Here is a 14769-nt window from a genome sequence, read left to right as displayed (position 1 = left end):
TCCGACCGGTTGCTGTGACGCACACTGACCATCAGGGGCCAGACGCTCAATGCAGGAGCTGCCGTGACATGCACTGGCTATTTACAGAGAAACAGCGCTGCGGAGCTGGCACCCACAAAGCAACATTCGGCTTCCCCCAAGTGGGACACAGGCCCCACCACCACCCCAGAGCGACAGCCCACCAAATCACAGCCAATGCTGCCAAGACTCCATGGCGCAAAATGAGACTCACAGCCCAGTCCAGCCCGGAAACAGTCGCTGTGGGCACTGGGTAATGACATCACATAGCAACACCTGGCTTCCTCTCCCTAGCAACTAGCCTCCTTGCAGTTTCTTCAGCCCAGGAACACAGCTTGCTTTATAGCCATGTGGAAACATTTCACACTGTAATCAAATGTCTGTGAAGTATTTTCCCATGCCTCATCTCATTTGAGCCTCACAGAAGTCCTGGAGTGTAGGTAGATAGGAGAATCAGTGGAACCCTATTTTCTTTTCATTAGCCAGAAAACGGAGATTTAGAAACTTGACCTGACTGAAAAGAAGTAAGAAATGGTGGACCTTGAAAATGACTTCAGGTTTTCTCACTGTGCAGAATATAATAAAACACTGCTACAGTTAAATATTTTACCCTGTATGATTACAATAATAATCTGCTTCGTGTTGACATTTACTGCTGTGTTGCTGACAATTACCTGAAAGAGAAGTTGGGGTGCTTCACTGGGCTGGAAAAAGTTTAGCTAAATCAGAAAGCAGGTCTAATTAAGCAAGTTTATTCTATGTATATAAAAGGCTAGGTTAACTCATGCATGCACAATACATATAAAGCTCTCGCTGGCACCAATCACACATGTGTGTTTTGACCTGTCATTGTCGATCATGAATTTGGTTGGCACTTCTATTATAGAGAAAGGGCGAATAGCAATATTAAAATATTTTTTCTAATTAATTTCCTTTCAATGTGCACGAATTTGTGCCCTGGGCCACTAGTTTAGTTATAAAAAGGCTTCCTCATTGTCATATTGCCGTTCCAGTTGGTGTCAATTGATCTATAAAGAAGTTTTGAGCTGGCAAGTGAAGTAGTTCCTGTTTCCTGCTTTCATCACATAGCTCAGCTTCCCCTGTAATGGGACTCGGTCAGGGGTTGATGAGTGCAGGGGTGAGTGTCATCTCATTCTAGAGTCCTCTGTCAGGGGTTGATGAGTGCAGGGGTGAGTGTCATCTCATTCTAGAATCCTCTGAGGTTTCTACACCACGGCAGGGTGACAGCGTTTGCCCTAATTTTACTGAAAACCCAAGGTTCTTAGAACTTAGCTAAAGCTTCCTCTTCCTCCAGGTTCTTCCTCTCAGAACATAAATACAGGATAACACAGGTATTTACATGAAATCTCTGTATTTGCTGATAAATTCTGGTATGCTCTTATGAAGAATTGAAACCCACATATAAAATTCACATCACTCCTTTTAGCTTCTTTTCATTCGAGAGTTCCCAACAGGTAGTAATGGTGATTGATTTTTAATATGTCATCCTCTCCACGCCCATGTGTGGACAGAAAACATAACTGGCATCAGATCTACTAAAAAGTTGGGAGTTCTGCATCGTCACTGTACCGTCTCTGTCACTCTGCAGATTTGCTGTGATGGCTTGTTGCTGGGCCTTGGATCCGGAGGAGAGGCCCAAGTTCCAGCAGCTGGTGCAGTGCCTCACGGAGTTCCACGCAGCCCTGGGGGCCTATGTTTGACTCTCACATCCCACAGCGTCCAGGCGGAGGTTCCCGCCAGGCTCACTGGGAGCCAGTCATGGACGCTCACCCATCCCGCGACGCCAGCAGAAGCACATTCGTCTTCCAGAACACTGTGCCTTAGAAATGCGTTAGAATCTGAACTTTTAAAGACAGACTTAATAATGGGGAATATTTTCTAGATATCACTTTTATTAGGTTGAACTGAAAAGGTTTTTGTAAATTTTTTGGCCAAAAATTTTTAAAACATAGTTACTTTGGACTAGGGGTACCTTCTTACAAAATAAATAAACAGTTTTTAAAATTGTTTAAACACTTGGAATAGCCATTTTAGTGCCAACTGCTTTTTATTTTTTTTACTTCATCAAGGTAAAATGTAGGTGATTCACCTTTAAAGTTTTTAAAATATTTATCACTAGTCTTGGGAATGGTTTGTCTTCGAGATGAAGTACTTTTTCTTAGGAAAAGAAAAACAGCATACAAAGATGTCTGGTTTGCCTTGTACAAGAAAAGGCAATATTGGAGAAAGAAAACGGAAAAGCTAGAATAAAAAAAGAAATAAAAAAATACTTATTAGAAATGGAAACTGCCCTTTCGTGGAAAATTGTTTGTTTTTTATTTTTTTAATGAGAAGGAGTTCTGTTTTTTTATTTTTTGAGGACGTAGGAGTTGAGTTCATTGAAACATCATAAATTTGGCAGAAATTAGCTTTTCCAGGAGCCAGAAGTAGGTTTGGGGCAAGTCAGTAGTAAAGAATGGTGATTTTATTTATTTTCACTCTCTGGAAAAGGTGATGATACAATTTCAGAGAGGGAAGTCACGTTTCTAAGGTTAGGAATCCCTTTATAGCACCTAGGCTAGTGCTATGCACAGAGCGGGTGCTCAAGTTGTGAGTTAAAAAAAATGTAAACTGGTAAATTTTGTGCTTATCTTCTAGGCTGACAAGTATAAAATTGTTCTTTAAAACACTTGAAAAATTAAAGGATTTGTTTTCTATTATGGCAGTATTAAAAATATCGTTCCTAGTCGATGATTGGTGTGAACATGCAGCAGGTAGATGAGATGTTGTATTTCATGGGTGTTTTGCTAAGGCTCCCAGCCTCTGATACAATTACAGCTAACTCTGCTCAGCCTCCAGGTTCGAATAAAAAGTTGGAATTATGATTACAAAGAAGTGTCACAACACTGACACTTTTCTCCAGAACCTTTGAATTAGAGGTGTGTGTGTATTGGTGCTTGGTTATAGTTGGCCTAATGCATAGTTGAATGGGCCTCCTAGATGGTTAGGCCTAAGGGTGCCTCCCGCTACTCCCATCCTCATAGGTATACAGGGGGGAATGCACAGCAGTTGGAGGCCTTTGCTGTTGTGAAAGAAGCTTTATGAGTTAGCAGCACATCTGGAAAAATAGCTCACACAGTCCGTCCTCTGTCACAAACAGGCCAAGAGCATGGTTTTTCTATGTACGATTTATTAACACTGGCTCTTTGGTTTTTTGAAGTACTCAACACCCTGAATGGCCAGTTTTTAAAAAACTCTTTGAACTCTTTGTAAGTTATAGATGTTTTCATTCACAACCTGCAATCTTAGAAGGCATCCAATCAACACATATTGTTTAGCACTAACTATGGTATTATGCACAACGCTGGCTTCCCTTCCAACATTCAGTGCATTCCTTTTTTTGTATTCAGGTTAGTGCACTGTTTAGAAGTCACAGTTCTTTGTACAAGGTCAGCTCAAAAGAAAAAGTACTGACATCTGACTTCTGCCCCAAATTGGCGAGTAGTAGAGGTGCTGTCCACTAGCTGGGCTGGTGGTGCCTTTAACCTTATCAATTTGATTGTAAGCTGTTGTATGTATGTATATTTATTTCATAGTAGGTGGTTTAAGAATTTAAATAGATTTTTCTTGACAACCTACTTGGAGTCATAGGAAGAAAAGAGCAGTTAAAGGATTTTCATGGCTGGTCTTCCAGTTGTTTTGTCATAGATTGTGAATGTCACGGAGCAGACTTTGCAGAAAATGATATTTTTATAGGAAATAAACAAGTTGACAAAGCACTGACATGATATTATAAGCTGGCTCTAGTCACCCCTCTGTTCTTCTTGTGATACCGCTATTATAAGAATATTTTATTTGTAGAAGCAAGGAGGATTGGCTATTTATTCAGTATATATGTATTGAGTGCCCACTGTGTATTTGGCTCTAAGATATGCAGGGAACAAGACAGATGAGGTTCTGCCCTTTCTAGGGCTTATATTCTGGTTAGGAGAAGCCGATAATAAACTTAAGGTTTTGGTAAGTGCTATGAAAATAAAGTAGAGTGCTATTATAGCTTTAGATGAATATTTAGCCAGGCTTCTCTGAGCAGGTGGCATTTGAGTTGAGATCTGAATGCCAAGAACACAGCATTGAGAAGGGACATAATTGCAGAGGACTTAAAGCAGGAACGAGTGGGCCTCCAGGCTCGGCCCTTCCTGTTTATCTTCCAGTGGCTGTGGCTGTGGCTGCTGCTGGAAGAAGAGAACAGAGGTCGGTGTGGCCAGACTGTAGTCAGGGAAGGGCGGGTTCTGCATGAAGTCGGGGAGACACGCACGGGCAGCAGGGTCTTACAAACTATTGGGCTCATTTATATTTTCTTTACATACAATGGAATTTTAAGGATTTTTTTTCCAGTAGGATTGATTGACATGACCTGATTTATCATTTTAAAAAAAGGTTATGCCAACTCTTTTGTGAAGATTGCATTGTAGGAAGGCAAAGATGAAAGTCATGAGACTTTTAAGAAACTGTTGCAGTTTAGGAAAAAAAGTATAGTGGTTTGGGAGATTGGAAGGACAGATTGGAGGTATGTTTTGAAGGTAACAGACAGGGTGGAGTGGAGAAGGAAAGAGAGTGATCAGGGATGACTAATTTGTTTGGGGCTTGAGCATCTGACTGTATGGCTAAGCTATATAATGAGATGGAAAAAACCCTAGGAGGAACAGGATTTTGCCGTGGCAGGGGGATCAGTAATTTGTTGTAGGCTATGTTTGAGTTGCCAAATGGTCATCTGAATGGGGTAGATACATGGGAGTATAGCTCAGGGAGGAGGTCTCATTGAACATGTAAATGGAGGAGTGTAATGTACTTTATCTTTAAAAGCCATGGCACTGGATGAACTTGCTTCAGGCAATGGTGTAGATGGAGAGGAGGTCTTAGGCCTGAGTCCTAAGCACACCAGCATTTAATGGTCTGAGTAGAAGACTGAGAAGAAGCCACTGCTGTTGGAAAAAGCAACAACAAAAACAGGAAAATGAGGTGTCATGGAAACCCAGGGGAGAAAATGTTTCCAGTGGAGAGAGAATCTTCTGTGGGACTTGGCGTTTGGAGGGTACAGTATTGACAAAACCAGCAGGGATCAGAGCAAGTTGAAGTGTGAACACGTGGGAAAGGGGAGATTCTTCTGTAATCAGAGCTATTGGGAAATGGAGTGGTAACTAGGGAAAGTCAAAGAAGTGTTCTGGGTGGGATTTTTTTTGGTGGGAGTATGGGACAGGGAGGAGAGCGTGTTTGTTTTCCAGATGAAGATACGGGTACCAGAGAATGTTGCTTTCACAGGCTAATGGGAATGATCCAGTAGAGGGAGAAAAACCCCTTTGGAGTATGGGACATGCATCTTGCCTTTTGGTCCACAGGCATGAAAGCCTCTGCCCTCCACCTCCCAATCCCTTTGGTTGTGGTAAGGGCTGTTTTTAATGGGGAAATAATGTGAGGGTGAGGGTAGGTGGTATACAAAACGTGAAACATTCCCACTGAATGACATTCTATTGAGTTGACTAACCTAGAACCTCAGACCCATCATGGTGTCTTGCTAGCTGCGATCTTTTCCCTGTTGCCTCTGTAACTGCTAACTGCTCTTGGCCCTTAACCCATCCAGCCAACCTCTGCCAGAGTAACGCTTCCCACACTCCCACACGGAGCTGCTGCCGTTCCTGCTTGACACTCTTCAGCAGTTTCCCGGAGCCTTCAGGGTGGGGATGAGAACTCCTAGGTGCAGTCTCCACTTGTCTCTGCAGTTCCCTTGCTTCTCCACCAGCTGGCTCACTACTGCTGTTCCACCTGTTCCTTCTTTTGCATGTGCTGCTGTTTTTAGAATACAAGGCTTTGGGTTAGATTGCCCGGTGCCAGGAGGCTCCTCTGACACCTTCCCCTACCCCTGCCGGAGCTTTTCAGCCTGTTCCCTGGGTGTGCACTCCCACAAAGGTAAGACGGGGGCACATGTAGTTATTTATTTTAACCACTTGGCTGTGCATTCTCTGAGGATAGAAACTTGTGTTTCCCTGAGATCTCAGTCTCCCTTGCTTAATTAGCACTTGACATATGGTAGGCTTGAATATTTAATGCATTGATGAGTAAAATATCTAAATTTACATAAGAGAGCAATTAGAGAGGCTTAAAAGAAAAAAAAATCTAATTCCTTTAAAGGATTATCTCATATTTAAAGTATTGTGTTTTAACACCAGTGATATTTGTATTCAAATTGAAGAGTTTTTTTATGCAATATAAACCAACAAGGCATGAAATAAAAAGAGACAGATTGTTGGGGAAGACGGTATCCCACTGCAGTGCTGGCTTAAGCACCCCCCCATCCTCATTTCCCAACACCCCTTTTACTTTATTTTCCTGCTTTTTCTTTGGTCACAGGAATAATTAAGCCTGATTGCAAATTCTGCTTCATGCTTCTCTGCAAGGCCAACTTCGTTTGGAGTTATACATGACGTAATTCATTGACTTTGAAGATTGTTTTCCAGGTGTTATTCTCCCATGCCCCTCATTCACGCCAACACCATATAATAAAAAGGAGGTGATATAATTTATGGGGCTAAAAAGAAAAATTTAAACAGTTGCTTATTAATAATTTTTGTTTCTACATTCATTTTCACCTTTAATATTTCAGGATAACACTGAACTTAATTTTCTGGGACACAATACAGTTATCTTGTATACCTGTATTTGAGTACAGTCATGTGCCACTTAACCGACAGAATACCTTCTGGGAAAAGTCTCCTTCGGTGACTAAGTTGTGCAAATATTATATGACTGGCAGCGCAGTAGGCTTATTTACACCAGCATCACCACAAATGCATGAGTAATGCGTTGAGCTACATATGGCCTTACGCTGCTGTGTTACTAGGAGGTAGGAATTTTTCAGCTCCATTATAAGCTTATGGGACCATGTTGTATATGTGGTGTGTTGTGGATAGAAATGTTATGCCACACATTGTACGTTTTATATATAAGTAAACTGAATCTGTGGGTTCTGTTTTCTTTTTGAGAATGCTGTTCTTTAAGTAATTCAGGCTAACCAGGCCTAGAGGGCTTAGTAGAAGATGTCTCCTAACCCTTCAAAGAACAGATGTTAATATTTATTTTTTAGCTCTGCCTGTATGGTTCAGTGGTTAGCATGTTGGCTCATGCACTGAAGGGTCTCAGGTTCAATTCTCAATGTTTCTCTCCTCTCTCTCTCTCTCTCTCTCTCTCTCTCTCTCTCTCTCTCTCTCTCTCCCTCCCTCTCTCCCTTCTCCCTCCCTCTCTCTCTCTCTTCTCTCTCTCTCTTTCTCTCCATCAGGATACTCCAGAGACTGGTGGACTTGAGGAGGAATTGGTCATGGGCCCTGGCAACAGAAAAGCACCAGAGTTATTTAATGTTCTGAATAAACTTCCTCTAACTCTGACTTTCCTCAGGCCAAATGGGTTTGACTTGACCTTAATCTCTTCATCAGGAAGTGCAGTGTCTTGATATTCCTATAGTTTAAGTTTTGTGTTGGAATCTCTAGGCAGTGTCCCTCTGGCCTTTGCTCTTTTGTTTTTTTTCTTTTTTCTTCCCGAGAAAGACCCACAGATGACTTAGCAGAAAGAGGGGCAGCTTTATTTGACCTGATAGACATTCTTGGTCAGCTAAGCAGACGCCTGTCTTGTGTGAAGTGCTCCCCAGGGTCCTGCTTGCCCCTTCTGGGAAGGCAGGAAAAGGAAGCCCTGGCACTGCGGGGCTTCATGGAAACCTGGTATTGGCTCCACCCAAGGGCCTTCCCCTGTCCCCACCGTCCTCTGGCCACTGGGAACTTCTTCCTGTTCTTTAGCATCCCTTTATTGCCAGCCTCACCGTCCGGCTCATGTATTACATGTCCCTCTTAAAGGAACCTCAGTCCCTTTCCACAGGATGTGATATTTCAAGTTCATTTAAACAATATAATATGATTTAAAAGGAGCTATTAAATTGTTTTCCCCCCTCTAGCCACCTTAGCATAGCATTGCATTTTAGTGCTAAAAGGAGAGTAACCTAATACTTTTATCATTAAGGAAACGGAATTCAGTATCACTTTCTAGACACAAGATAAAAAATAGGCTCTTTCACCAAAACTGGTTTGGCTCAGTGGATAGAGCGTCGGTCTGTGGACTGAAAGGTCCCAGGTTCGATTCCAGTCAAAGGCATGTACATTGGTTGCGGGCACATCCCCAGTAGGGGGTGTGCGGGAGGCAGCTGGTCGGTGTTTCTCTCTCATCGATGTTTCTGGCTCTCTATCCCTCTTCCTTCCTCTCTGTAAAAAAATCAATAAAATATATTTTTAAAAAAATAGGCTCTTTCTCTTTTAGGGAGGTAGGTGTTCCTTCCCAGGGAGAGGAATTAATATTGGAGTGTGCTCCAAATAATGCTCCAAAAGGGGGCATTTTAATATACAGCTGTTGAATTAGTGAACATTGATTTTATTTTAGTTTTTCAGCTCTGTGGGCAGTTTGATATTGGAGCACTAGAGGCCCAGTGCACGAAATTCGTGAACAGGGGGGCGGGGGGGGGGGGGTGTCCCTCAGCCCAGCCTGCACCCTCTCCAATCTGGGACCCCTCGAGGGATGTCCGACTGCTGGCTCCCAACTGCTCGCCTGCCTGCCTTCCTGATTGCCCCTAACTGCTTCTGCCTGCCAGCCTGATCACCCCCTAACCACTCCCCTGCTAGCCTGATTGATGCCTAACTGCTCCCCTGCCAGCCTGTTTGCCCCTAACTGCCCTCCCTTGCAGGCCTGGTCCCCCCCAACTGCTCTCCCTGGCAGGCCTGGGTCCCCCCCAACTGCCCTTCCCTGCAGGTCTGGTTGCCCCCAACTTCCCTCCTCTGCCGGCCTGGTCACCCCTAACTGCCCTCCCCTGCAGGCTTGATCGCCCCCAACTGCCCTCCCTTGCAGGCCTGGTCCCTCCCAACTGCCCTCACCTGCTGACCTGATCTCCCACAACTGCCCTCCCTTGCAGGCCTGGTCCCTCCCTACTGCACTCCCCTGCTGGCCATCTTGTGGCGGCAATCTTGTGTCCACATGGGGGCAGCCATCTTTGACCACATGGGGGCAGCCATCTTGTGTGTTTGAGTGATGGTCAATTTGCATATTACTCTTTTATTAGATAGGATAGTATTCAAGGCAGGGAGTGGCAAGAGAGACTCTATTTGGTGGTCTCAACATTTGTAGAAATATAAGGAATTGGATAGACCTCTGATAAACATCATGAGAGTTGGAATCCTTTACTGGGGGGAGTTTGCAAGGGAGCTGAAGATCAAGCAAAAGTGGAACTGAGCTGAGGTTGGAGATAAGAAATGTATGGTGGCTTTGTCCTGATTGGTTATGGCACTTTCTCCACGAATTTGATTACAATAGAATCTCTTACAACAAGGAGTGGATTATATAAGATAAATGTTTATTTCTCTCTCACCTTACAGTCCAAGGCTGGTGGAGTAGCTCAATTTCCAGAACCACTCAGAGTCCTAGGTCCCTCCAATCTTATTCTGCCATTCCGTAGACTATGCTAATATGGCTGCATGGCCAACACTGGGGCTCTGAAAGGGGGTAAGAGAAGTAGAAAGCAAATAATTTCCTTTTAGGTAAGAGAGAGAGAAGTTGTACACATCACTTCTGCTCATATTTCATTGGTGAGAACGTAGGCACCTAGTGCAAGGAAGTCTGGGAAATGGGTCTAGCTGGGCAGCCATGTGCCCAACTAAAATCCTATTTCTATGGAAAAAGAGAATAGATTTGGGGGACCAGCAAGCAATCTGCCACAGAAGATGAAGGTAACTGTTAATTACCTAACTGTTAGGTTAACGGATGAAGGGTTGGGTTTTTCTGGACAGGTGTGAGGATAGCAGTGCAAGAGAGTTTAGAGTGTTGAGGCGTATGTAGTTCAGGGGGCCAGCTAAGAGCTCCAGCTGGACAAGGTAGTTAGGCCAGGATATTGAGGGCCTTGGAAGCCTTGAGTCCAGAAGGTTGCAGAGTAGATGTGAGACTAAAGGAGGAAGTGGCTGGGATAGGAATTACTTATTCACGGTTAGAACAGGAGCTGGAGCTGCATGTAAAGGTGGCTTAGTTCTGGGAGACAAGACCTGTGGTGGAGCCATGGGTGCAGGAGGTTGACCTGGTGAGGGGGGGGTTTGCAGAGTTGAGGCAGTCACAGGACATGTTTGGTGCACCCTGCACAGTGGTCAGATCTCCTGTCTTGGCACTGAGTACCCTTCACCATTTGGCCCCTGGCTGTCTCACCTTCTCTCCTCCCTTCCTCGCTACCTAATACTAAATCAGTGTTCATACCCCCCTTCCTATCAATCCAGGTTACTCCCCTCACCTATAAAAACCACCTCATGTGTCATCTCTCCCAAAGGCCATCCTTGATCCCTAGCCTCTTGAAGTCTCTTTCTGTCCATCTGGATACCAGCTGTCTTCCTTTGCTTAGTTATAGTTTGTAACTTAACCTTACATCAGACCAGTTTGGCCTTTCAAACCTATTATATATGCACTACATATCTACTAATGGGCAGTTTCTGTATTTACTTTTGTATCAAATTTTTGAGACAATCTGATTGGCCCAGTTCATCTCTTCTTTTCACACTGGACCATAGCTGTCCTGGATGTGAGCTACCAGCAGCTGGTCACTCGTGTGCAGGGGAACAGAATGGGCAGATCAGGACACGAACCTGGCTGCTTGCCATGCTGGTTCAGTGCCGAGGCTGTGACCTGTGGGGGCAGAGCCGTGGGAAGGAATACAACCCCATCATTGCTGATCTTCCTGCCAGGCCTTGAGCAGGGAAGGGGTTTTTAGGGAGATAAAAGTTGGCTGTTTCTCCTTACCATCAGGAACAATAAGTTTATACTGTACCGGAGGGATCTGATCTTTGGTCTGTTCATTCAACTAGAACATCTAGTTGAATGAACAGACACTCTGCCAGGCCCTGGTAATTGGGAAGGCAAGGAGGCCACCTTGTCCTCACAGTCGGTAGTGTGGGGAGGGCAAAGGGGGACCTAGGGCACATAAGCAGGAGTTATGGTGCTGTGGACACCCCCCAGGTTCCAGACCCAGAGAGCCTTCTTCAAGAGCCTGGTAAAACCCAAAAGTCCCATTTGGGGAGGGCATCTCCAGAGACATGAAGGAGCAGTGTCCCGGCTCTAAAGAGGAATGGCTCAAACTATTGCCCATGAGTGGCCATCACTTCTGTCCTTGAGTTTGGTTTCCTAATTGGCCCCATTGTTACGAGGAGAAACTGCATCTATGAACTTCAAGCCCCCCTTCCCCAACCCTCGCCCCTCTAAACCCAGGGGCCCAGACCACCCGGTCCCAGGGTGTGAGGGCCTCGTCCTCACTGTGTGGAAACCACTTGCGGCATCAGCTGGAATCAGTCAGGCTGCCTTCCTCTGTTCCCTGCCTCCCTATTTTTATTAAAACTTCTACTTGTAAATCCAGCCCTTTCTATCCAAGAATCTGTTTCTTGGAAAACAAATATCCCATTTCCCAGAGGTAAAAAATGAAAAATGCTCATTTTGTGGAAAGCTGCATCACATAGGTCAAGGGGGATTTCTCTTCTCAGGATGGTGAGGAGTCCGGCCAGGCCCCCAGGCCCTGACTGCATGGTGCCCCAGGCAGGAGCTGGGAGAAGCTGAGGGGCAGGCCTGAGGTGGTCTCACTAGACCGGACCTCCCACAGCCTCCCTGGAGCTGAGTCTGAGACTGTGGCCCCGTGTCTTTGAGGGAAGTCCCTGCTGAGGCTGGACGTGAAGAGTGGCCCCTCATGCTCCCATCCAGTCATCCCGAGGTCCTCCTCCCCTCAGGAGAGCAGACATCTCTGTCTTCCCTGAGGTTTCCCAGGCAAGGAAGATGCACTCTGGGCGGTCACACAGTCACCTACTACACTCCTGATTAGAAGTCTGTCTTTCAGATGACAACACTCCATGCTACTCAGTCAGTATGAGAGATCAGCCTTGGTTCCTCTCCCTCTCTCACCCCCATACTCCCAAAATGTGTCTCTGTAACCCCCATTTCACTCCATCACCACCCTCTCTGGTCCAGGCATTCACCACTACTGCCTGGACAGCTACCATCCCTTCCTAACGGGCTGCCCTCCAACCTCCCCCACTTCAGTCCACTCTCCTCACAGCTGCCTGAGCCCTCCTGTGACGGGATCTTGCTGACCAAGGACCTATCTGGATCACCACAGTGGACAAGTATGGCACAGCTTGATTTTCCAGAACAGCTGGAGACCCCACAAGCCTGCACAAGAATTCCAGAAGGAATTGCACAGGAAGCATCACCTCCTTACCCTGGAAACTGGGTGAGGGGAGGAAGCCCCAGGAAACAAACCAAGGCCAGGGTGGTTATGCTAGACAGAGAACTACCTGAACTTTCAGAAGAGCTTTCTCATATCTCCCTTGGCCAACATTACTGTCCTCTGCCACCCTGGATCCCCTGGGCTTTGTTCTATTTATGGTCTGTGGGTGTGGGGCTAGCCAGTCCCCTGTCTTCACCCCTCCTCCCAGTCTCCATGCAGCTTCTTTAATTCCCTAGTTATAGGACTTCCATTCTGCTATATTTCAGGCAGTTCTGAATGATGGTTTTTCTGTAGTTTAGTTGTAATTTTGATGTGGTTGTGGGAGGAGGCGTGTACCGCATTTACCCACTGTGCCATCTTGCCCAGAAGTCTCAAAGACTTGAATTTTTTGGTCTGTTACATTGTAGCTCCCTAAGCAAAGAAGAGCCACTCCATCCTCTCCTCTGCAACTTCTTTTAGCACTTAGGGTTTATTAAATACATGATTTCTTGGAGAAAGGAGTAATTTTACTGACCAAACAAAGGTAGTCTTCCCACTTCCAATGAGAAATACAGATAAGGAATTCATTATTCCAAGAGTAATACTGGCAGAAAAAAAAAGTAAATGTATGTAAAATTCTTAGAGAAAGGTATGCCAGAGATGGTTTCTAAGACACATTCCTGAAAGAAACTGGGAGGGAAGGAGTGAAGGAAGGAGAGAGAGAGCCAGCCAACCAGCCAGATAATCATTAATGTTGATCTACAGGGTGAGATGGCCATGTATAGGGAGTTTTTACATGAACTCCACTGATTATGTGGGTACCTTTCCTCTCCCACATCTGTGTCCCCATGACATTGAACAGATTCTGGCTCATCTATTCATACATTCACTCATATTTATACTCCTACACAATCTAGCTAGAGTGTCTAGAGTTGCTTTTCTAGTAGTGGCAACAACTTCGGACCAATGGCCCTGACCTCTGGACCCGGACCTGAGACCACAGGCGCCTACTGGGGTTGGGCTGCTGCCTGTGGCCATGAGCCACTAAGGAAATGACCCATGACCTAGACATCACCAACTCCCTGCTCCAATTCACCAGCACAAACACCACCTAGAATGTCATTCGGAAGACTTGATACTGTTGGCTGACCTACCATGAAAGGAAAGCACTGGCAACTGCCATGGTGACTTCATGACAAATGGCCTTCCCTCCTTCCTGCCCCAGGATTTATTTATTCCTTTATTTATTTTTTATGCAATGAAATTAGAAAGTGCACAGTACTTTTGTTACATACTTTCTCATCTAGGCACAGATACCAGGAAGTGGCTTTGAAATTGTTTTTGAAGATCTAAGGAAAACATATTTTTTATAACGTATACTTGCTACATTAAGCATTTGCTTAACTTCCTGTTGTCTCGGAGGAAAATGCCAAGCTGTAGGGTTAGGACTAGAGTTTATTGTCAGGTTAATTAAACCCTAACAAAAAGAGGGAGAGAAAATATTTTTGAAGGGGGATGTTGTCGCTTCATGTTCTCTCTTCGGTCTCGTAACCTCTCTCTAATATTTTTCTCATTTTAACTTGATCCTGCATTCTGGGTAACATTTTTTACCCTGCCTTCTAATTCATCAATTCTTTTTTTCAGATGTGGTTCTTCCATTTTTTAATGGACTTAGGTTTTTGAAGTTTAATGGCTGTGTTTTTCATTTCTAAAAGCTTTTTTTCCTTGTAAAACATATACCTTTTTTTTCTAAGTAGTTGCTTATGTTTTCCACTGCATCTTTATTGTTTTAATCATTGTACATATGCCTTTTTAATCTGAACCTGTTAATTCCATTTCTTGAAGCTGCTTGTGCTTTTGCTGATTCTCAATTAGAACTAATAAAACTATTAGACAAACTATTGGAACTAATTTTAAAAAACAAAAGGCCTAATAAAGATTAACTTACCAGAATTATTAGCCTTCCAATAAGCCATAATAACTGCTTATAGCAGTTCATTATACCCAGTACATCATGTCCAGCTATCAAGAAAAATAAATAAATGCAAGGTATACTAAAAGGCAAAAAACAATTTGAAGAGAGAGAGCAAGCAAGCATCAGACCCAGACATGGCAGGGATGTTGGACTTACCAGACCAGGAATTTAAAGCAATAATGATTAATATGCTGAGGCTTCTAATGGGTACAGCAGATAGCATGCAAGAGCAGTGGGCCATGTAAGTAGAGGAAGCAATGCTAGAGCTCGAAATACTAACAGAAAGAAGAATTCCTTTGATAACTTATTGGACTGACACTGCTTTGGAAAGAATCTGAGCTTGAGGTCAGATCAATAGAAACCTCCAAAACTGAAAATCAAAGAGAACAAAGGCTGGAAAAAAAAATACCCAAGGACTGTGGGACAACTACAAAAGGTGTAACATATGTGATAAGGGAATACT

The 14769-nt window shown here is 44.3% G+C and overlaps 1 protein-coding gene across 3 annotated transcripts in view; it reads left to right on the top strand.

Annotated features, from left to right (window-relative positions):
- The window catches only part of RYK (receptor like tyrosine kinase), a 91584-nt gene extending 88846 nt beyond the window's left edge, over positions 1-2738 (top strand). For all 3 annotated transcript variants that reach the window (XM_054729882.1, XM_054729881.1, XM_054729879.1), the window contains one exon: positions 1628-2738. In XM_054729882.1, coding sequence (XP_054585857.1) covers positions 1628-1739 — 112 coding nt within the window. In that variant the 3' untranslated portion in view covers positions 1740-2738. The remainder of the gene's footprint in view (positions 1-1627) is intronic.
- Positions 2739-14769: the final 12031 nt, after the last annotated feature.

The sequence above is a fragment of the Eptesicus fuscus genome, chromosome 18 (assembly GCF_027574615.1).
Source record: "Eptesicus fuscus isolate TK198812 chromosome 18, DD_ASM_mEF_20220401, whole genome shotgun sequence".
In the NCBI taxonomy this organism is placed as follows: domain Eukaryota; kingdom Metazoa; phylum Chordata; class Mammalia; order Chiroptera; family Vespertilionidae; genus Eptesicus; species Eptesicus fuscus.
Note: the sequence above shows the minus strand (reverse complement) of the source record. Positions and strands in the feature narration are given on the sequence as shown.